At 50.1% G+C, this 20,566-nt stretch overlaps 5 protein-coding genes and 3 non-coding genes across 11 annotated transcripts; 6 read left to right on the forward strand and 2 right to left on the reverse strand.

The window, feature by feature from the left end:
• The first annotated feature begins 696 nt into the window (after window positions 1-696).
• LOC136470745 (CASP-like protein 1U2) lies at window positions 697-1,395 on the forward strand. Its single transcript, XM_066468482.1, has 2 exons — window positions 697-911; window positions 1,014-1,395. Exons 1-2 carry the CDS (start codon window positions 697-699, stop codon window positions 1,393-1,395), a joined length of 597 nt encoding a protein of 198 aa, XP_066324579.1.
• Window positions 1,396-2,732: 1,337 nt separating this feature from the next.
• Window positions 2,733-4,469, reverse strand: LOC136470746 (protein DETOXIFICATION 35-like). Its single transcript, XM_066468483.1, has 3 exons — window positions 3,553-4,469; window positions 2,961-3,462; window positions 2,733-2,864 (listed from the first exon to the last, which is right to left on the reverse strand). Exons 1-3 carry the CDS (start codon window positions 4,467-4,469, stop codon window positions 2,733-2,735), a joined length of 1,551 nt encoding a protein of 516 aa, XP_066324580.1.
• Window positions 4,470-7,699: 3,230 nt separating this feature from the next.
• Window positions 7,700-10,263, forward strand: LOC136475215 (protein DETOXIFICATION 35-like). Its single transcript, XM_066472767.1, has 5 exons — window positions 7,700-8,927; window positions 9,020-9,076; window positions 9,166-9,523; window positions 9,634-9,720; window positions 9,824-10,263. The coding sequence occupies exons 1-5, from the start codon at window positions 7,711-7,713 to the stop codon at window positions 9,914-9,916; spliced, it is 1,812 nt and encodes a 603-aa protein (XP_066328864.1). The 5' UTR covers window positions 7,700-7,710; the 3' UTR covers window positions 9,917-10,263.
• A 1,925-nt stretch (window positions 10,264-12,188) lies between these two features.
• TRNAL-CAA (transfer RNA leucine (anticodon CAA)) lies at window positions 12,189-12,272 on the reverse strand. Its single transcript has one exon. It is a non-coding gene; the product is annotated as a tRNA-Leu (tRNA).
• A 167-nt stretch (window positions 12,273-12,439) lies between these two features.
• LOC136478390 (rRNA 2'-O-methyltransferase fibrillarin 1-like) lies at window positions 12,440-15,483 on the forward strand. The gene is made up of 7 exons (XM_066476835.1): window positions 12,440-12,532; window positions 12,616-12,872; window positions 13,451-13,546; window positions 13,649-13,726; window positions 13,815-13,991; window positions 14,910-14,978; window positions 15,098-15,483. The coding sequence occupies exons 1-7, from the start codon at window positions 12,514-12,516 to the stop codon at window positions 15,272-15,274; spliced, it is 873 nt and encodes a 290-aa protein (XP_066332932.1). The 5' UTR covers window positions 12,440-12,513; the 3' UTR covers window positions 15,275-15,483.
• LOC136478876 (small nucleolar RNA snoR60) lies at window positions 13,215-13,289 on the forward strand. Its single transcript, XR_010764542.1, has one exon. It is a non-coding gene; the product is annotated as a small nucleolar RNA snoR60 (small nucleolar RNA).
• Window positions 14,114-14,187, forward strand: LOC136478873 (small nucleolar RNA snoR60). Its single transcript, XR_010764540.1, has one exon. It is a non-coding gene; the product is annotated as a small nucleolar RNA snoR60 (small nucleolar RNA).
• Window positions 15,484-16,604: 1,121 nt separating the features above from the next.
• Window positions 16,605-19,808, forward strand: LOC136478389 (ATG8-interacting protein 1-like). 4 transcript variants are annotated; one of them, XM_066476834.1, is made up of 4 exons: window positions 16,624-16,739; window positions 16,996-17,132; window positions 17,768-18,588; window positions 19,480-19,808. In XM_066476834.1, the coding sequence occupies exons 3-4, from the start codon at window positions 17,773-17,775 to the stop codon at window positions 19,579-19,581; spliced, it is 918 nt and encodes a 305-aa protein (XP_066332931.1). In that variant the 5' UTR covers window positions 16,624-16,739; window positions 16,996-17,132; window positions 17,768-17,772; the 3' UTR covers window positions 19,582-19,808. The 4 variants fall into 4 exon arrangements, with proteins under 4 accessions (XP_066332927.1, XP_066332931.1, XP_066332930.1 ...); XM_066476833.1 differs by having other exon boundaries at window positions 16,996-17,128; window positions 17,741-18,588; XM_066476831.1 differs by having other exon boundaries at window positions 16,996-17,128.
• Window positions 19,809-20,566: the final 758 nt, after the last annotated feature.

Genomic DNA, 20,566 nt, shown 5'->3' on the forward strand with positions numbered 1-20,566 from the left:
CCACACAATTGCTCACAACACGAAGATATCTGTTGATCAAAGGAGATATATACAATGCACCAACAATGGGACAGGTGGCTGCCATATGGATGAATGGATGGAAATGATCCCCAGCATAGATTTTTGACATGAGCATAATAATATATGGTCACGAGGATCTTCCGCGTTATATTAGGGCTTATCACAGCTGCTATGACCCTTTTTGGCCGGCTTATCCTTTGTTTTACCCTAATGGTGAAACTGGTTGGGAGGATAAAATGATACTGTATGTACCAAGAACCACATTCTGTGTCCATATCATACTAAGAGAAAATATACAAGCAGAAACAACAGAAGAGAAGAGATGAAGATTAATAATCTACAAAAGCACGCCCATGTTATATCCTGCTGTATCTCAGGGAAGGTTGTACTCGAATTTCTGTTCTAAATATGTAAATGGATCCATCCATATCCATACGAATTATTGCCTTATTTTACATCGTATAGTATATATAACCATATCATACCTACTATATATATATATATATGTCCTTGTCACTTTTCCAATTAGCGCTGCAGCATATATATGATCCCCATAAACCTCGCCATATATATCATTCTGATTTTATTTTGTCATCAGCAGCAGCGCAAAAACTTGCTCTTGATCGATCTTGATTTACTCAGCCTCGGCGACTCAGCGTGCAGTGCGTCGTCGTCATGTACGGTTCCGACTGCCATGTGATGGACGACCCCCCGGCGGTGCCAAATGGTTCCAAGGTGGTGACCCTGCTGTTCCGCCTGTCCACGCTGGCGCTGGCGCTCACCTCGGCGGTCGTCATGGCCACCGCCAGCGAGTGCACCATCTACGGCGACCTCCACGACGGCGCCGGCACCGCCACTACCGTCACCTTCAAGGATTACCAGCCCTTCGTGTAAGATATATACCCATTCCATGCATTATATATTCCTCGAGTAATATAATCTCTGTTAATTTGTGTTCATTCTCTGCACCCACTGCATTGCATTGGATGCAGATACCTTGTAGGGTCCAACATCGCAGCGACGATCCTGGAGGTGGCCGCGATCTACCTACAGGTCGTCACCGGCAACAAGCAGGGCGGCGACGCCAACGACGAGGAGGATGCGCCGCCGCCGCCCATGATTAATCCCCGGGACGTCCTGGTTGCCGCCGACGTCGCTGTGCAGGTGCTGCTCTACTCCGCCACCGGCGCGGTGTTCGCGGCGGCGATGGCCTACGGCCCGCAGATCAGCTCCTGCGCCGGCGCCGGCGCCGGCCACTTGTGCGAGCAGGTGCGCAGGTCCAAGATCATCTCCTTGGCCGCCAGCCTCTCCGCCGGCCTCGCCTCCATCGCCAAGGACGTCCCGCTGCCCTTCTCCGTCTGGCCCCATATGTAGGAGGTATATATTCAGCGCGGCTGTCGTCGGCTGTCGCCAGTAATCTTGTTACGACGACTTATTATACGGCATACAATATATCTCGTTGCCGATCGATGTACGTACGTACTACAATCATACACCATTATTTAGTGTGATCAACCTACCTTTAATTTGCGAAAAAACTTACAATCTGACAGTTGCAATCGGAAATAGTAAAATCTTTGTCTTTCTTTTTGGTGATCTACTATATATAATTTGCATTCATGAATTTGTTTTTGCTATTGTGAATCACGTGTGTCAGCGTGGTGCTCAGTCGCTACAACTGTTTTGTTTTTTTATGCACAGTCGCTACAACTGTTTGGGGGCCTAACCTTGCACAAGACACTGACTGCTTCAGATCCATGGACTGACCACTGCTAGCTAGATCCAAACCCGACTGTCAAATCCCAAAACATAGGACATCACTATCATCAGTTCTTTAATTCAACAGTGATAGGCCTGGGATATTTATTACCACCGAGTCAAGGCTAGACCTCGCGGTGATAGCATGAGGGTCACTGCCGGTGCCGAGTCAAGCCTCTAGTGAGAGTATATGACACTACTCGATATCGGGATACAAGTTTCTATTACTTGATAGAGAGAGTATAATAATACTCATTGTTGGGTCAGTGGGCTTCAACCCGAAATGCGTGCCTAACCAAACGCATTATCGGGCAATAAACATGTACACTCTTTTCTAGATCTGATGAATGAGCAAGTGTAGGGGTGAACATTGAACAACGAAATAGAGGAAGAGCTCTTGGTTAGAGCTGGGACATGGAGTCATGGCACGACCTTTTGGCATGGCTTAAAATACGACATGTTATGAACACGACTACACGCCGTGTTTAGAATCTCGACATGATGGCACGAATGATGCCGTATTTTGGTCCATTTTTCGTGTGGCCAGCACAGTACGAAAAATAGAACGTCAGTCGTCAGGACATCTACAACGCTATGATGTAAATTTATAGTATTTATTACTATGCTACCTCTGATCTAATCTTGAATGAATTATAAAAATGATTGAAATTTTCCACACAAAAAAATGGTACCTACAAAATATAATTTATCTAGGCCACGAGCAGACTAAGAGAACAAGCAAAGACACTCTAAGCCGACGTGTGCAGATGTGCCGTAGGCCATGCTTTCGTCGAAGCAAAGAGTTGTCATGTTGTAGTGGCATGCATGTTCCTACATTTTCCGCGTGTCTAGAGGTCACGGCCTAAAATGAACACGAAGCATGGGAGAGGACCAGGCCGTGCCAGTGTGCCAGCACGGGACGGCCGAGTCCCTTGCTCTGCTCGTGTGGCATGTCACACTCGCATAGCCAAGGCCTCCTTGTCCTTGAGGTCTCTGTCGCTGCCGGTTTCCCCCTGCTGCTGCTGCTTGACGACATGGCGGCATTCCCCGCTCCACGCGCTGATCCGTTCCTTCGCCAGCGCAGCCTGCAGCACAGCAGCGTGACTCAGTTCAGTTCAGATCACTTGAGCTCAGCTGATCATCAGCCATGGACAGCACTTGGGGGAGGCTCTGTCACTCACCTCGGCTTCCCAGTCCGTCCTCCAGATGACGAGCAGCAGGCTGGCCGTCTGCAGCGCAGTGCCGCACAACATGCCGGCCCAGATCCCCTGAGCGCCAAGCCGGAGGAGGTAGCCGAGGCAGAACCCGAGGGGCAGGCCGAAGGCGTAGTAGCAGCCGAGGTTGATGTAGGCCACGAGCCCCTGCCAGCCGCCGCCGATGGCCACCCCGGAGATCACCGGCTGCACGCTGTTGAGCACCATGGTGGCCGCCAGCAGGTGCGCCACCTTCCCCACGGCTGCCTGCATATCGCGGTCGCCCGTGAAGAGCACCGCGAAGCTGTTGCGGTACGCCAGCACCAGCGCCATGGCCAGCAGCCCCATGGCCAGCGACTGCGCCACCACCGCCGCCACCGCGTGCTTGGCGGCGCGCGGCCGGCCGGAGCCCAGCTCGTTGGACACGCGCACGCTGATGGCCGCGTTCAGCCCGATGAATAGCATCGCCTCCCAACCGTTCAGGTTCATGCTGAGATAGATCATGCATGGCGATGGTGATGATCATATCATATACAGAACGAACGAACGAACGAACTGAAAGAGATGTCGAGCGCCGTACCATATGGACACGGATCCGACGGCGATCTCTGCGTCGTCGAGGCGTCCAGTGAGGATGACGAGCACCGTCATGTACCAGACCTCGAGGCAGAGCATGACGGCGGAGGCGAGGGAGAGCCTGGCGAATGGCCAGAGCCCCTGGAGCGCGTCCCATGAGAGGCCGTCCCACCCTCTTCCCCTGCAGCGTCGCGTCACGTACGCCACCTGCGCGAGCGCGACGAGCCAGGACGTGACGTCGTAGGCGGCTGCGGCCCCGGAGAGTCCCCACCCGAGGACGGGGACGAAGAGCGCGAGCATGGCGACGTGCGCCGCCAGCGCGGCTGCGCCGATCCACGCGAGCGCCCCGACCTCGCCCTGCGCCTGCAGGAGCTTCTGCGTCGGGAACGCCAGCGGCAGCGAGAAGAGCTGCGGGAGCATGCGCAGCGTGAAGTCCCCCGCCGCCGCCGCCACCGCCTGGTCCTGCCCCAGCGCGCGCAGCACGGGCCCCGCCAGGAGGTAGAGCGGCGACAGCAGGAGCGCGGACGCGGCGAGGATGACGCACGACCGCTGCGCGTAGACGCCCAGCAGGTCCAGCTGCCCCGCGCCGTACGCCTGCCCGCACAGCGTCTCCAGCGCGCTGCCCATCCCGAGGAGGAAGCCGAAGGAGAAGGTGGAGACGACGGAGAGGCCCACGGCGGCCGCCGACAGCTCCAGGTTGCCCAGGCGGCCCGCGAAGAGCTGCGTGGTGGAGTTGATGCCGTAGAGGCAGAGGATGTTGAAGGTGATGGGCGCCGCCATCACCCACAGCCGCTCCGCCTCCCGGAGGAACGCCTCCCAGGCCTCCGCGTACGTCCTGGGCGCCCCCTCGTCGCCGCTCTGCACCGCCGCGCTGCCGCTCCGCCTCTTGACGAGCAGCGGCGCCGCCTGCTCCATTGTCATCTCACCGCGTACTTGTGCGATAGCTAGGTAATTAATCAGTATATACTCCTACCAGATGATCGATCGAGCAGCTCGCCGGCGGCCGGCCGGCTGCTACATAGATGGCTCCTGCTGTTTGAGGCGCCCGGGGTATATATAATTATATATACTGTAGGTGGGCTGGTGGGGTGCGGTGCTCAACCTCCGTCCTCCGACGACGTCGTGTCGGCGGCTCTAGCATACCTCTACGGCTCTGCATGGATGACCGAAGGCGGTTACTTCCATTGCTTAACAGCGGGCATAGCAAGCAGTAGATCGAGCGGCCAGTGGAGTAGAGTAGTCCAAGGAGTGGAGGTGGAGCGGGCAGGAGGGCGCGAGTTCCGATGCTCGTCGCGTCCACGCAGATGCATGCATGCAACGCACATGGCCGGCGCCCGGCGGCGGCGGGGGTGGGGAATGACGCTGACTGGTGGGTCCAAGGTACATGACACGGGCGCCACACGGGACAGGAAGTCAGGAACAGGGCATGCCGCCGCCGGCTGTGGTGGCGGTGGCGGCAGCCATGACGCAGCAGCACGTACCATGGCGAGCCCATGCGTGTACAAAGACAAGTCGGTGGCCTGCCTGATGGTGGAATGATACACGCATAGCATGCACATGCATAGGCATTCCACTGGATCTTTTTTCTCTTTCATTCATTCTCCTTGTTTACCGCGTCTAAGGGATTTGTTTGATCCCATGATCTAAGTTTCGCCATTAAATTTTACACTACTTTTAAAGCTCTACACATATGGTCTAAAGTTTAGATTGGTTAGACCACATGGTGAGTTAAAATGGTCTAAAGTTTAACTTTTAACTTTAGACGACTAAACTTTCGGACTTGCTAGCACCGGACGTCCAATCCGAGGCGCTAGGGTCTGACGGTACCCGCTCAGCGATTGAGCGAGCACCCCTAGCGCGTCGGGCTTGTGAGCGAGCGCCCCAGCAGCGTGCCCGCGCCGTCCTGTACGTCGCCCACAGCTGTAGATGGGAGCAGGCCTGTTAGGCCGGTAGCGCGTAGGCCTAGGAAGCGCGGCATCGGAACGAACGGACAACCGCAACACAACATTTCCACTAAACGTTAGTCCATGAGACTCAAACAAGACATAAATCGCATGCAAAATAGGAGGGGAGATAAAAGTTACGTGCTCTCCCTACTTTACAAATTTGTACTCTCTTTGTCTTAAAAAATATAATTCTTATTTTTCAATAAGGTAAACAAACTTAAATCTAATCAAATTTATATAAAAATAATTTTATATCGTCGTTAGTCGTTACCCACACTAGTTTATTCCCATGACAAGGAGTACTCCCTCGGTTGGGAACCTCCTGTGCGCAACCTCTTCCCCTCATGTTTGCCGTAAACCAATTTGTCCCGTTTTCACAAAGCTGTTTTCAGCTAGTTCTGCCGAATAGGTCCAAATGAAACAACTTCTCTCTAAAAATTGTTTTTTCAGCTCCTCGCATAGCATAAGAACCGAGGTGAAGCTGAAAATACTAGTTTCTCCCAGCTTTCTCTCTATTGTCTTTCCTAAAAGCTGTTTTACCAAATATTTTTCGGAAATACCTTTAACTTTACTAGTGAAGCTGCTTTATGAAACATAAGCTTAAAAACTGATTCCGTAGTAAAGCTGAGCTGTACCAAACTTATAATAAACATATTTAAAGATGGATGTTGATATTATTTTCTCTTGGCTTTTTGGCAAATCTTAAATTCTTTTTACACGGAGCCGCGGAGGGATAGATCCTAACGGTGGAACTAGTCCACGTAGGTCCAGGACCTCAATTTAATATGGGTCCCACAAAGGAGCATGCCATGCAGCAGCATGCGTCATTACTCCCCGCGACCCACGCCACATGGAAGGCCCTCTCTCCCTATCTGAACACTGCTCCCCAAAAATATAGGAGGTAGCCTGGGCCTCTTCTTCCATGCTACATAAGACTATAACTCTATAAGAGACGCCGATACCTCTGCTTACTCTCTCTCTCTCTCTCTCTCTCTCTCTCTCTCTCTCTCTCTCTCTCTCTCTCCCTCTCGTTTTTAGACTTCTTCTTCCTCCCCCGTTTATAACACCTACTGCCAGGAACATGATTGAGCACCATCAAATTGGACGCAGGGAATATTGTCTGAAGCAGTATAATCCTGAGTATTTGAGCCACGTGAACATTGTGAAGTCCTACGCATGACTATAAATTTACTAGTCGATATGCGGGTACCCCTATTGTGAAACATGGCATGGCTTCTAGTCGGTACTCAGAGCACGACGGTCTGGTGGGCCCCGCACCAGCGGTGACTGTGAAGTTAGCAAGGAGACTGGAGTGGAAGGAGGTGGCCAGCAAAAGCGCGTTTCCGAAGTGACATCTACGCTGTGGTGGCGGGTGGCCCTGCTTAGTGGTGGCTATTCTGGTGTAAGGAGGCTTTCTGATGGCTATTGGAGGATCCAAATGATACTTATCGCTAACTCGATGAGGCGGCTAGGTTGCCAAGAGCTATCATGTACTTAGCCGGATCTTGATGGACATTATTGTCGTGTCCAATCTGAGCTGATTCTTGTGTTTCATATCTCCTGCCTGATTTGTTTTGAAAAAATGGTGTGCCATTTGATAAAAGAAGGTGTTGGTGATATGTGGCACGGGAATGTTATCCACGCTCAACTTGTTCACCCTAAGGCCTTATGTTGGATTCATGTGTATTCACTTCAATCTATATGTGTTGGAGTGGATTGGAATGTAATTTAGCTTAATTCCACTCCAATCCGTTTCAATACATGTGCATCAAACAAGGCCTAAAAGATAGGGTCTTAGAATGCAAATTCAGTTCAAAATGTAACACGTCTTGCGTTTCTAACTCTGTATAGTACCAATGCAGCATAACAGCAAAGGCAAAAAATAATCCAGGCAACGAACCATGCATCTCTTGGATCTGTAACAGTAATGCAAAAATCCCTCTTTTCATGGGATCACGCGGTTGCAAAGACGACGACGTCGGCCGCCGTAATGTAACGAACTGAGAGATCGATCGATCGGATTAGATTGGATTCTTCTCTCGATTGCCGTATATCCATTCAGATTCACGCACGCATGCATTCAGGTTTTATAGAGGCTAAGAAAAGCAAAGACGCCAAGAAAGGCAAACGGGAGCGAGCGGGCGTGGCAGCACCACCGCCCACCCGCGCGGCGCGGCGCCCCTCCACCCCCAGCTCACCATCCCGCACCCTCCGCCATGAGCTACACGGAGCGCCTGCTCTACAACAGCAGCCCGTGCCATCCTGTCATTTCCCCCGGCACCCCCACTCCCAAAGACCCGCCGCCGACTCCCGCCGCCGACATGGTGGTAGCGGTGTGCGAGGACGAGGCCGGCGCGCTCGTCGCCACCAACGCACGGGACGCGCCGGCGGTGGTGGCGCGCACGGGAGTCGCCCACACCAGCAGCCCCCACGCCAGGCGCAGCCCCCGCCATCCTGGCGGCATTGCCCCCGCCACCACCGGCCCCGCCCCCAAGGACCCGCCGCCCGCCGCCGACATGGTGGTAGCGGTGTGCGACGATGACGACGAGGCCGGCGCGCTCGTCTCCGCCACCACCGGCTCGACACGGGACGCGCCGTCGGTGCGGTCCCCGCGCGCCGCGGGGGCGCTGTTCGTGGAGGAGTCGCGGCGGCTGTGGGCGATCGGCGCGCCCATCGCCTTCAACATCATCTGCCTGTACGGCACCAACTCGACGACGCAGATCTTCGCGGGCCACATCGGCAACCGCGAGCTGTCCGCGGTGGCCATCGGCCTCTCCGTCGTGTCCAACTTCTCCTTCGGCTTCCTCCTTGGGATGGGCAGCGCGCTGGAGACGCTGTGCGGGCAGGCGTTCGGGGCGGGCCAGGTGGCCATGCTGGGCGTCTACATGCAGCGGTCGTGGATCGTGCTCGCCGCCTCCGCCGCGCTGCTCACGCCACTGTACGTGTACGCGGCGCCCGTGCTGCGGCTGCTGGGGCAGGACGAAGGCATCGCCGCCGCCGCGGGGACGTTCACGCGCGGCATCATCCCGCAGATGTTCGCGCTCGCCGTCAACTTCCCCGCGCAGAAGTTCCTGCAGGCGCAGAGCAAGGTGGGCGTGCTGGCGTGGATCGGGCTCGCCGCGCTGCTCGCGCACGTCGCGCTCCTCGCGCTGTTCGTGTCCGTGCTCGGATGGGGCGTCGCCGGGGCCGCGCTCGCCTACGACGTGTCGTCATGGCTCACCTCGCTCGCACAGGTGGCCTACGTCGTGGGATGGTGCCGGGACGGGTGGACGGGGCTGTCCAGGGCCGCCTTCACCGACCTCTGGGCCTTCATCAAGCTCTCGCTCGCATCCGCCGTCATGCTCTGCCTCGAGATGTGGTACATGATGTTGCTCGTCGTGCTCACCGGACACCTCGATGACGCCGAGATCGCCGTCGACTCCATAGCCATCTGGTTCGTCGCACCGTTACTCATCCATCTTTAATTTCCATCTCAATCAATTGATAATAAATTTGGATTGCACCACGGATGGATCCATCGAGCAGCATGAACATCAACGGGTGGGAGGGGATGCTGTTCATCGGCCTCAGCGCGGCCATCAGGTAATTAACATGAAAAAAAGCTACGAGTATCCCTCCTATTTCATTCATTCATTCATTTCAAGAAAGAAATTGAGCGGTGGACCATGCAGCGTGCGCGTGTCCAACGAGCTCGGGTCCGGGCGGCCCCGTGCGAGCATGTACGCGGTGATGGTGGTGCTGTCCCAGTCGCTGGCGTTCGGGCTGCTGGCCATGGTGCTCGTGCTGGCGACGCGGGAGCAGTTCCCGGCCATCTTCACCGGCGACAGGCACCTGCAGAAGGCCGTGTCCAGCATTGCCTACCTGCTGGCCGTCACCATGGTGCTCAACAGCGTCCAGCCCGTCATCTCAGGCGTCGCCGTGGGCGGCGGCTGGCAGGCCGTCGTCGCCTACATCAACCTCGGCTGCTACTACGCCTTCGGCCTCCCGCTCGGCTTCATCTTCGGCTACCTCTTCAGATTCGGGGTCAAGGTACTGACTACTGAGCCATGCATCTGCAATTCTGCTTCTGCATGCATCAATGGTGGTCGATCCTCTTCGCCTGCTGGCTGAATTCGTCTGCACTGTATCGTTGGTTGCAGGGCATCTGGGCGGGCATGCTTTGCGGGACAGCGTTGCAGACAGCCATCCTCAGCTACATGGTCTGGACGACCGACTGGAAAGCAGAGGTAGGTGACAACCAATCTGTTTTTTTTTTGTGAATGCAAGCAGAGGAGAAGAAGACATATATAAATATAATCGGCCGGGTGGCTTTGTGTGTGTTGGTTTCAGGCGTCGCTGGCGTTGGAGAGAGTCAGAATATGGGGCGGCCACCATGAAAAGCTTCCTAGCTCTGATTCTGATCAGGACGACGCGGTTATCTGACGAAGATCCAGCAAAAGACATTGCTGCTGCTTGCATTGTAAATTCCTCCCCCGTCCATCGTCTCGGTTCGGATTGCTAGACTGAAGTAGTTTGCAGGGCTGCTGCTCTCGAGTAACAAGGGAAACAATTCAGAATGAAACGGAAGAAAGGGCCAAAGACGTACGCCAGTACTGGAGATGGGAATTGTGCCGACTATGAAGCTGGCACGAACGACATAGCTCTAGGGATTGCTTCTCGTGCTTGTTAGCAAGGGAATTTCAGGCAATAGGATTAGCGTAGCGTAGCTATACTCGTCACCAGCGAACTTATTAGCGTGAAAGTGAATTGTGAAATACACACTTTTTATCCATCTATCTATCTATCTTATACAACACCTAATTGATTATTATCAGCTACAGCATTACTTTAAAGACAACCTAAACCTTGATAGGAAAGCTGGAAATTTTGACATTCATCCGTTTTTGTTTTCTTGCAAAATTGAACCGATTTGTGTGAAATTTATTCATTCAAGTTCTCGTGGGAAATGCACTGTCTTCTTTGTGGGAAATGCACGTCCACTTCGTTGCTCTGTCTAGGTGATTAGCCTGACCTGACAATGATGATGGATAACATGGGCAGGTAGATGCCGGGAATTTGTTCCCTTATCTAAAAAAAATTGGAACATAGGCTGCGGGGCATGGGGAAGGAGAAAGAAAACCCACAAATCAAATCGAGAAGAATGGGTAGCAGCAACATGTAAGAGGACGTTGCATTGGTCTAAGGCTATCTCCAACAGTTCAGACCCAAATAAAAGACCCATTATATACTATGGGTCACGCACAGAAGAATCCCCGACCTAAAACTCCCATCCTCCAACAGCCTACCCAAAACCCGTCCCTCTCTCCTCACTCTCTCCCCCGCGCCGCACGAAACCCCCGCGCGGTCCTAGGCGCTGCCTCTCCGCCGGTCTTCGTCACCTCCGGCCCCCCCTCCGCCGTGGCTCCCCGACGCTGGCAGAGATCCCCAGCGCGGCGGGCCTCTCCAGCGAGCACGGGCCTCTGCGGCGGCACCATCCCCGAAGCCCTAGATCTCCGCGGCGGCGCCATCCCTGAAGCCGGCTCCCGTGAGGACGCGGCGGCCTTCTCCGGCGAGGACGCGACAGCCTTCTCCGGTGAGGACGCGGTGGATCTCGCCGCTGCGACTCCCAGCGTGGGCTCCTCCCCCATGGCTCCTAGCGCGGGCGGATCTCCTCCGCCGCGTCTTCCCAGCAGCAGCGGCGCTATTCCTGGCCGCCTGGCGGCGCTTCTTCCCAGCGGCGGCGGCTCCTCCATCCCCTCCCCGGCCGGCTGCTCATTCGCCACAGTTTTGCGTCTCCGCGCGCCGGGTCTCTCTCGACGACGCAGTTTTGCGTTTCAGCGAGCATCGTATGCAAAACGGGTGGGGTGTTTTGGTACTCTGTTGGAGGCCGTTTCTTTCACGTGGAAGAGGCATTTTGGGTATAGGTCGCGTGATGCTGGAGACAGTCTAATGCTATCTTTTGCATGACGAACAGAAAGAAATGATCTATGCAGCGGTGCTTTCCTGACATTGATACAGAAACCGGTGACACATGGCATAAAAAAAAGGGTTTGCCAATGAGAAATAAAAGCGGAATAGCGACCAGCAAGCTACACAAACACAAAGTTATGGACGGCGGGACTAACTAAAATCGTTATGAGTGAGTCCGTGTGATTGTTCTTGATTTTATTTGTTAGATTTTTTTTCCACGACGATTTGTCAGATAAATGGCAATATAAGACCTTTTTCACTATAATATGAATATAAGACTTCGACAAGCTCCGTAGTGAGAACACAAGCGTCGTCGTCATGCATGAACAAGGAATTGGCAAAGGTCAACATTGGAATACACGCCAGAGGCGCTTAAAGGGAGAGAGAGAAAAATTATGTCTGCATGGGTCTCTCGGCAAGCGCATTCAAACAAGGCCTAAGAGAGATAGGAAAGGGGCGAAAAAAGATAATTATGTGAAGTAAAAGGGGAGAAAAAATTAAAATAAGGGAAGTAGAAACATCTAATGGAGAAAAAAATCATGTAAGAGAGGTAGGAAAGGGGAGGAAAAAGAGTATTAAGTAAGAGAAGTAGAAAAAGGGGAAAAAAGAGAAGTAGAAATATTTAATGGGGGAAAATCATGTAAGAGAGGTAGGAAAGGGGAGAAAAAAAAGAGAAAGAAAGAAAAATGGAAAAAAATCATGTAAGAGAGGTAGGAAAGGGGAGAAAAAAGGAGAAAGAAAGAAATGTCAGAAGTGGGATTTGAACCCACGCCCTCGTTAGAGGATCAGAACTTGAGTCTGACGCCTTAGACCACTCGGCCATCCTGACTTGTGTATTTTATTTCTTATCACAATGTTTATGAACAAATTTTTATTCCCACGCTGCGCCATCTGACCGTCCATTCAGAATCTACCGTTCCAACGGTCCTGATCAGACACAAACCCTACTTCTCCTCTATAAAATCCTCCCTGCTCATCTCCCCAGCCTACCCTAATCCCCACCAAAACCCTAAACCCTCGCTCCCCGGCGGCGTCGGCGGCGGCTACAAGCTCTTCGTCGGCTCAGCACCATGAGGCCACCGGCTAGAGGTAACTAACCATAACCCCCATCCTTGGTTTTCCATGCATTGCCGCAGCCGAACTAAGACTTATTCCTTCGTTAAATCCTATAGGCGGGCGCGGCGGGAGGGGAGGCAGGTTCGATGGCGGCGGCCGTGGGGGCGGCGGTGGCCGGGGGTTTGGCGGTGGTAGAGGCGGTGGCGGTGGCAGGGGCGGCCGCGGTGGTGGCATGAAAGGTGGGAGTAAGGCCGTCGTGGTGCCACACAAGCACGCCGGTGTCTTCATCTCCAAGTCCAAGGAGGATGCGCTCTGCACCAAGAACATGGTCCCGGGAGAGTCTGTCTACGCAGAGAAGCGTGTCTCTGTTCAGGTTCGCTTTCCCCTTCCTATTTTTTCCTTTTATTATTGGATAGATATTGCTTGTGTGTTCTACGAATGAGCTAGATATTGCTTGTGTACTATGAATGAGCTGACCTGTTTTACATAGTCGACTGCTGCGTTTTCAATAATTCTGTATGTTGTCAAGGTCAACTCTTCTGTTTTCGTGTTATTTATTCATCCAAGTACGTTATGTGGACTTATGTAGAAGCCGAAATTTAAAATTTATTGTGTTGAGATTCTGTACCACAATAATTTGGATATAACTAAGTACTGGACACTCCATGTATGCTCTTGTTATCTTGCGACAACATTCTGGGTCTGGAGCTCTGTACTGTAAATGATGATCTTACTCGGATTCCCCTTCAGGACATCTAAATGGATGATGTAAATTCGAGTTTCTGATGCCCTCATGCCCAAATGATATGTAGATTGTTTAGTTTCCCTTTCCATTTCTAGGATAAAGAACTGGTCTGAATAATTGTAATGCCGTAGTTTCTTAAACTCATCCATTGGGATTCGGTTGTAGGACTGATTTATTTCTACTGTTTGATTGTTTGGGCATTGTAGGTTGACGATGGAACAAAGGTTGAATACAGGCTTTGGAACCCCTTCCGTTCCAAGTTGGCTGCTGCTGTGCTTGGTGGCATTGACAACATCTGGATTGTAAGTTGATTTGCTTATCTTGAATGTGCAAAAGTTCTATTTGCATTCTTGTAAGTAGAATCTGTGGTGATGTTATAGCTGACAATTTGTTAATGCGTTTAGGCTCCTGGTACTCGGGTGCTGTATCTTGGTGCTGCTTCTGGCACAACTGTTTCGCATGTGTCTGATATTGTAGGACCGGTGAGCTCTCTATCTCTATCACAAAAGTCTCTTACTGATTCTTGGCTTTGTTTAGTCTGTTGTCTTAAGAATTTGGATGCTGTTGCAGGATGGACTGGTCTATGCTGTTGAGTTCTCTCACAGGAGTGGAAGAGACCTTGTCAACATGGCAAAGAAGAGGACCAATGTGATCCCCATTATCGAGGATGCCAGGCACCCGGCAAGGTACCGGATGCTGGTTGGCATGGTTGATGTTATCTTCTCCGATGTTGCACAGCCAGACCAGGTATTCCTATCATTTCCTTGTGGCCAGGTGTCTGAATCACTGGACTGTCACATTGTTGAATTGAGTGTTGTTTACTTCCCTTCCTTTATGTTCTCTTGATTCTGATTTGGCAATATTGGGCTTAGCAAATGATGAGCATACTCGGATTCCCCTTCAGGACATCAATTGGATGATGCAGATTCGAGTTTCTGATGCCTGTTGTGCTCAATGCCAAACTTTTATCTTTATTACTTTTTTTTTGCTATTTCCATTTTCTTTTTGCATTTCCGTTTCTCCTGTTTGCTTTCTTGATTATGTCACATTTGACGATCCAGCCTTTTTTTATGGTTCAGAATTCATGCTATAGCACATATTACTTTTTATTGATTATTGATACATGTTTCTTGATAATCTTATTTGCTATGTTTGTCAACTTGGATTCATTATTGGGAGCCGGTAATGCCCTTCTATGTTAGAATCTTTGAATTGTTTTTGTTTTTCACACATTTGTTATTGATCATAAGTTTCTTTTTCTGTTTGTTGTCATCTGGTGCCAACTTTGTTGATTTTCTCAATTTATACGATTCCAACTGCGTATCTGATATGTAGGAATCACCTGCCTTTGCCCCGTTTGGACCATTGTAGTTTAGAACAGTTTGTTGCTTGATGGGTTTATAATACTACTTACAGTAACATTGGCAGCACTACGTTGATTTGGTCATGCAACTGTGCATTGTCTGGTGCTGTTCAATATGCAGTTTGAACGAATCTGAGGATCCATGGTTATATACTTGTATACATACGATTTCTCTTAGCTTCGTATTCATACACATACACTAGAAATTTTGCAATGTGAGGCAACCCTTTCCGTTGGGGAAAGGGAAATTGTAACACGTGGTTTACAGCTTTTAAACATTGCGTGATTGTGTTATCCTGCAGGCTAGGATCTTAGCCCTTAATGCTTCATACTTTTTGAAGAATGGTGGCCACTTTGTCATTTCAATTAAGGTACTTTGCAGCTACACAACCAGGAGTTGGTTTTTTCTCATGTTAATTCTGTATCATCTGTTTTAGATAGATAATCATGGTCTGCATTGATCTAAACAAGAACAAAATATTTTGCTCAGGCGAATTGTATTGACTCCACCCTGCCCGCTGAGGCCGTGTTTGCTGCTGAAGTGGAGAAGCTCAAGGCGGATCAGTTCAAGCCTGCCGAGCAGGTGACCTTGGAGCCCTACGAGCGTGACCATGCCTGTGTTGTGGGTGGCTACAGGATGCCCAAGAAGCAGAAGGCTACCTCTTAGAGCGGAATCGGTGCTTGTCTTGCCTACCAAAGATGCTATGTTGTATCGCGGTGAAAGAAACTTTGAAGTAATAGGGTTTTATATATCATCTACTGTGTGGATGGACCTGCTGCAGTGATGGCTGCAACTGTAGCAGCTGTGAGGACCTGATGCTGTGTTGCTGGTTTAACAGCAGTTTTTTTTGTTGATGATAAACGTTTGAGCGATCAGCTTGGATTTGTTGCCCTTGGTTTCTTGATGTCACGGTCTGGGCATAAATTATTCGCCATTCTCAGCCTGCTCAAGGATTAAGAGTTGCTAAGAGCGTCTGCAGTGTGCGGTTCGATGACGTTCCGATACATTTAATGCAAGGATCGGACCTGATCGGACCTGCTCACACTGAGGTTGACTCGACGAAGGAGCTGCTCGAACCTGGCCCCGAGAAATAAAAAATCATGCACTCTCTGTCACCGTCTCTTGTCGTTGCTGCTCCCGCCGCCGAGAGGAAGTTGGAGGAGCTTTTTGGGGCTCGAGGAGTTCTCCCTCCCCTTCTGCACGCACCGGCGGCACCTGTAGGAGAAGGGGCGGCGGCGAGCTGCAGTCTCGACGAGAGGAGGAAGCGGAGGGGGGCACCCAGTCGCTGGAGGAAGGAGGAGGCGAGCTGTGAGAAGGCGCTGAAGAGCCATGCGAGCGGAGATGTCCATGCGCTGCGGAGGTTGGAGACGGGGAAGGGGTGGTTGAGAGAATTATGTATTTTTTTTAATGGTGTGGGCTCCACTTATAGAACCAGGTACGTTCCTATACTTTTTAATCAGCTCATCCCGCCAGGTCACATCATAGCATAGGAGCGGGCCGGTTCTATACATTGCTCATGCTGTAATCGCTCTTTTTAATCAAGAAGGCACTACCTGTATTAAACTCCAATCTGCGAATCGCCAGATGTAAGATGCATTTCATACGACTGTACTTACATTCGAAAACTATTAGTGAAGCAGTTTTTCTATTCAGTTCATAAAGCAGCTTTACTAACGAAGAAAACTATTTTTTTTCCAAAAAAAAGTTTGGTAGCAGAGAGAGCCGAGAGAAGCTAATATTTTCAGCTTCACCCACCCAGCTTCAGTTAGGAAATTGTGCCTGTGATGGAAAGCTAAAAAACGGCTTTTATATAGAAAAAAAAAATTATCAACACCTATCTGGAAAAACGGTTTTGCAAAGGTAGAGCAAAAGCAAGAACTGCCCGCCAGCGGCTGTTGGTATTGTTCGGCCTCAATCCGGAAAACTAATGGGCCCAACCCAAGGTAAGGTTCCGTCCGGGTGTGGGGTAGGGGAACTGGGAAAGGAAAGAAAACGTCTCCGCACGCAACGCCCGCTTGGATTTGGTTTGCTTTCCCCACCTCCGTGGCTCCCTCTCCCTCTCCCTCTCCCCCCGACCTCCGCGACTCCACCTGAGAGCAAGCAACCGCCCCCGTCCCCTCCCTCCTCGCTGGTACGCGCGCCTCCTCTCCGATCCCCCGCCTCCCGCCCCGTCCCGTTCCTTCCCTTCTCTTCCCTAATCAACTGTGAGATCGGGTGGGGATCCCCTCCCCTCGTCGTCGGGGTTCGGGGTTTGCCATGATAATCAGATGACCCGGCCTTATTAGATCGATTGAAGCAATTGGATGTCGCGCCCGACTTGTTGTGATTTATCTATTTATTTATATCCTCTTTGTTTCCTCCCGCTTTTTTTGTTTACATACATACAGTTCCAGGGACGTGGTGGTGCGATTTTACTTGCTTCATTCATTCACACCAGTCCAGCAGGAGTGCCAGTTTGATCTCCATCATCTCTTAATTTTTACTACTAGTAGTAGTATCGGGCTTATTCGCCGGCTGCAAGTGAGTGAGTCTGTACCACTGAATTCATCTCTCCACTTTATCTGTCCAAAAAAAAAAAGTACTTATCCTAACCCTACTAGGCTACTACAGCCACATCTGTGCTTGATGGACAAACAGACAATCTTAAGTGGTGTGCCATATCATTCGCCCTTTGCTCGTACCACGATTCAGCACTCGGTAGTACAGTACTGCCGGTTCTAGTGACTAGTCTAGAGCGTTTCTTTTCCCTTGCCTTGATTGGTACATGAAACACGAGGATGCCTGATCCAACTGCACAGGCACCGCCATTATTTTATATGTCGGACAAGTGACTGGATTCCATCTGTCCTGTGGTTTCCTTTCTATTGTTATCACTCTTTAATTAATTAATAATTAACTCTGCAGTTTCCTGGGGTTGTTTAACCACTTGTGAGTCGTGACAAATCACCTGCCTAAATTGGAGTTCTAATTCTCAAGTAAAACCCTGCGTACCATATCACAGCCAAGATATTGAGCAGCCCCCCATCACACAATGATTTCACTGATGTCTGTACTGCACTGTACTGCTGAGGCTGTGCATGTTCCATTCTCTGACCTAAATTAATTTTATGCATTCATTCTAACCTTCTGTAGTTTGCTTCACCGCTTTAATAATCGCAGGGAAGATGGAGCCTGGCCAGAGCGGTACTGAGCAGACCTCTCCACGCGGGAATGATTGGGAAGTCGTGCAACTGACTGCATCAGCATACGCGGCCGCGCCTGCTCCGAAGAGACCTGAACCTTCCGAGGAAGCCGAAGCTAAGAAATATGGCGCAAAAGGGGATGATTTAGCCGCTGGGCTACTCATGTCTGGCCACTTCTCGGTGTCTCAGAGTGAAGTCGAGAGCCTCCTTGTAGGCGCTGAAAGCAAAGAACCTCCCAAGGAGCTTTGCAACCCAGATTCAGTTTCCAACGAGGGCGATGGTGAGAAATACCAAGAAACCTGCAAGCATAAGCTGGAGGATGACGTCCCCAGCATTCCATCCTTCGACAAAGGGAAGGATGTTTCCTTGGGTGATATGGCATTTGATGATGGCAAAGCATTGAAAGGCATGAGTTTGGTCGGGGAAGAACCGGTTGGGTTCTCGTCGTCTATTTACAGCTCAATTAAGCCTGAAAATGAGTTAAGTTGGTCAGCTACAGAGAGTAGGAATGAGAAGAAAACTGAGGAGCCTACTCTGCATAACTTGAACCCCATAACCGGTTCATCAAAGGTTGTTTCATCTGATGAGCAGAGTGAACCTGCTGGTTCAGGCCCACGTGAAGCATGGTGGAAGAAGCAGATTTTGTCTCTGTACAAGACCGCGAAGGAAAGTCATAATTTCTGGCCTATCGTCGCGACCGCTGCTGCTTTGGTGGGCCTGGCATATTTTGGGCGGCGCTGGCAAAAGGGAAAGCTGCAGTTTCAGCCAGTCAAAATACCATCTTCTAGCAACAAGGAGGTAATTTAAAAACTCACCTTTTCTTTATAGCAGCAGGAAGCATGTGTCAATCATGCCATAGGAGCACCCTAGTGACTATAATTTGCTGCCATGAAAATGTTCGGAAAATACATTACAAAGGAAAATTGCCACAATAGCATTATGTTGATACTTGTCTGATTATTTCTATCATAGTTACTGATCTTATAACCAAGTACTCGCAACATACTTGATATGAGCATATAATTAATTAATTATCAACTTAAATTCCGATATCTGTTTGCAAAATAGGCTCAGTTCATATGAGTGTAGATGCTGAATTTCTGGCGAGGAGTAAGTAGCTGTGGAGTATGTCCAGTTGAATTCGATGTCCATGGGTTATATAACTATTCTAATAGTTTGCTGTGGTGTGAGGGTTGAGCTTCTGTTGGTACTGTTGTTCTGCCATCGTACAGCTGCGTCAAACCAGCTTGTTGGTTTTCTTCTGTGGCCCTGTTCGTTGGGAGGAATTTGGAGGAATCTGGATGAATCTGGAGGAATTTGTGAGAGAGCAAACAGTGTTTTCATCCGCGCACAGTGAAATCCGGCTGGTTTTTCATTAGCATTTTCTGATATAGTTTCTTGTTGTCGCATCATATATTCATATCCTGACGAGCATGCTTTTTAAGTTGCACTTGCCAGCAATGAGAATTTCGCTATGAATGGGCATCCTGCATGCTACAGCTCCAGAATTTCGAAATATGTGGATTGTCTGAAGTCCTGCCTTATCTGTTTACTAGCAAGCTAGTGTATCTGTTTACTAGCATGCTAGTGTTTTGTGCCGTGGTAGTTATTTGTTTTTCTTTTTTCTTTTTTCAATTATATATGGCGCCTGCAAATGCTAATGAATGCAGACTCTTGTTTGTGTTTCAGAAAATCAATGATGCTGTTGGTCCATTAAACCGTTTCAAGGACATTCTTGTTGCTGGCAACCACCCAAGTCACGGTATCCATGGGCATGCCCGTGCAAGCTGAAAATGTAACCAGTCTGTGATCCCATCAGCGTCCTGAATCCATACTATTATGTATCGCTTGAGAATCAGCTCAAAATGAAGACAATCCATAGGGTAAAACTGGAGCAATGGTCCAAGGATTGAGGATGTTTATGCAAACGCAAGTATGTTTGGTGGCTATGTAAATTCCAAAACTCCTTTTGGGTATGTAAATATATGAGTTTAGTGTGATTGCTTTTCTTTTGGTCATCTCATGGAACCTCCGCTGGTTTCCTTGTCTAGTGCGATCAACTACTATACCCACCGTATAACTGTCTTACTTGGGGTTCGCTCATGTATGCATATGATATGATGGGGGCATGGTGTGAGTGAATTTTATTTCACCGTTATGTTGGCTGTCATGTAACAACCGAAATGCGCATGTTGCGATGGATTTGTGGTCACATAAGAATAGACCGAGTTAGGAACGATGATATACGTGACCATCTAGGGGTAGCATCAATCAAAGAAAAGCTTGTCCAACATCGGTTGAGGTGGTTGGGTTATGTCCAAAGGAGACTTTTAGAGGCACCAGTGTATTGTGGAGTCCTGAGACAAACTAATAATGTGAAGAGAGGTAGAGGTAGACCAAAATTGACATGGGGGAGACAATAAAAAGAGATCTGAAAGTTAGAGATATACCTAGAAATCTATGTTTAAATATGAGTGCTTGGAAAGTAGATATTGATGTACCTAAACCGTGACTAGGGTTTTTTGTGGATTTCTAATCTAGCCTAGCTCGAGATTGACAGGTTTTGTTGTCGTTGTTGTTACGTTGGCTGCTACTGTGAAGGTAGCCGATTTGTAGTCCGTTGTATATTTTCTGCTGCAGAGTTGACCTGACAATCTTTTATTGTGGCTTGTGAGGCGGTGACAGCGGGGTAGCATAACATATAACTGTTCTCACTAATTTAATTTTATATTATATGTATCGGAAGGGTAGCAGGGGTATTTTTGTGGGCGTTGTT

This window comes from Miscanthus floridulus, chromosome 8 (assembly GCF_019320115.1).
Source record: "Miscanthus floridulus cultivar M001 chromosome 8, ASM1932011v1, whole genome shotgun sequence".
NCBI classification, from domain to species: Eukaryota; Viridiplantae; Streptophyta; class Magnoliopsida; order Poales; family Poaceae; genus Miscanthus; species Miscanthus floridulus.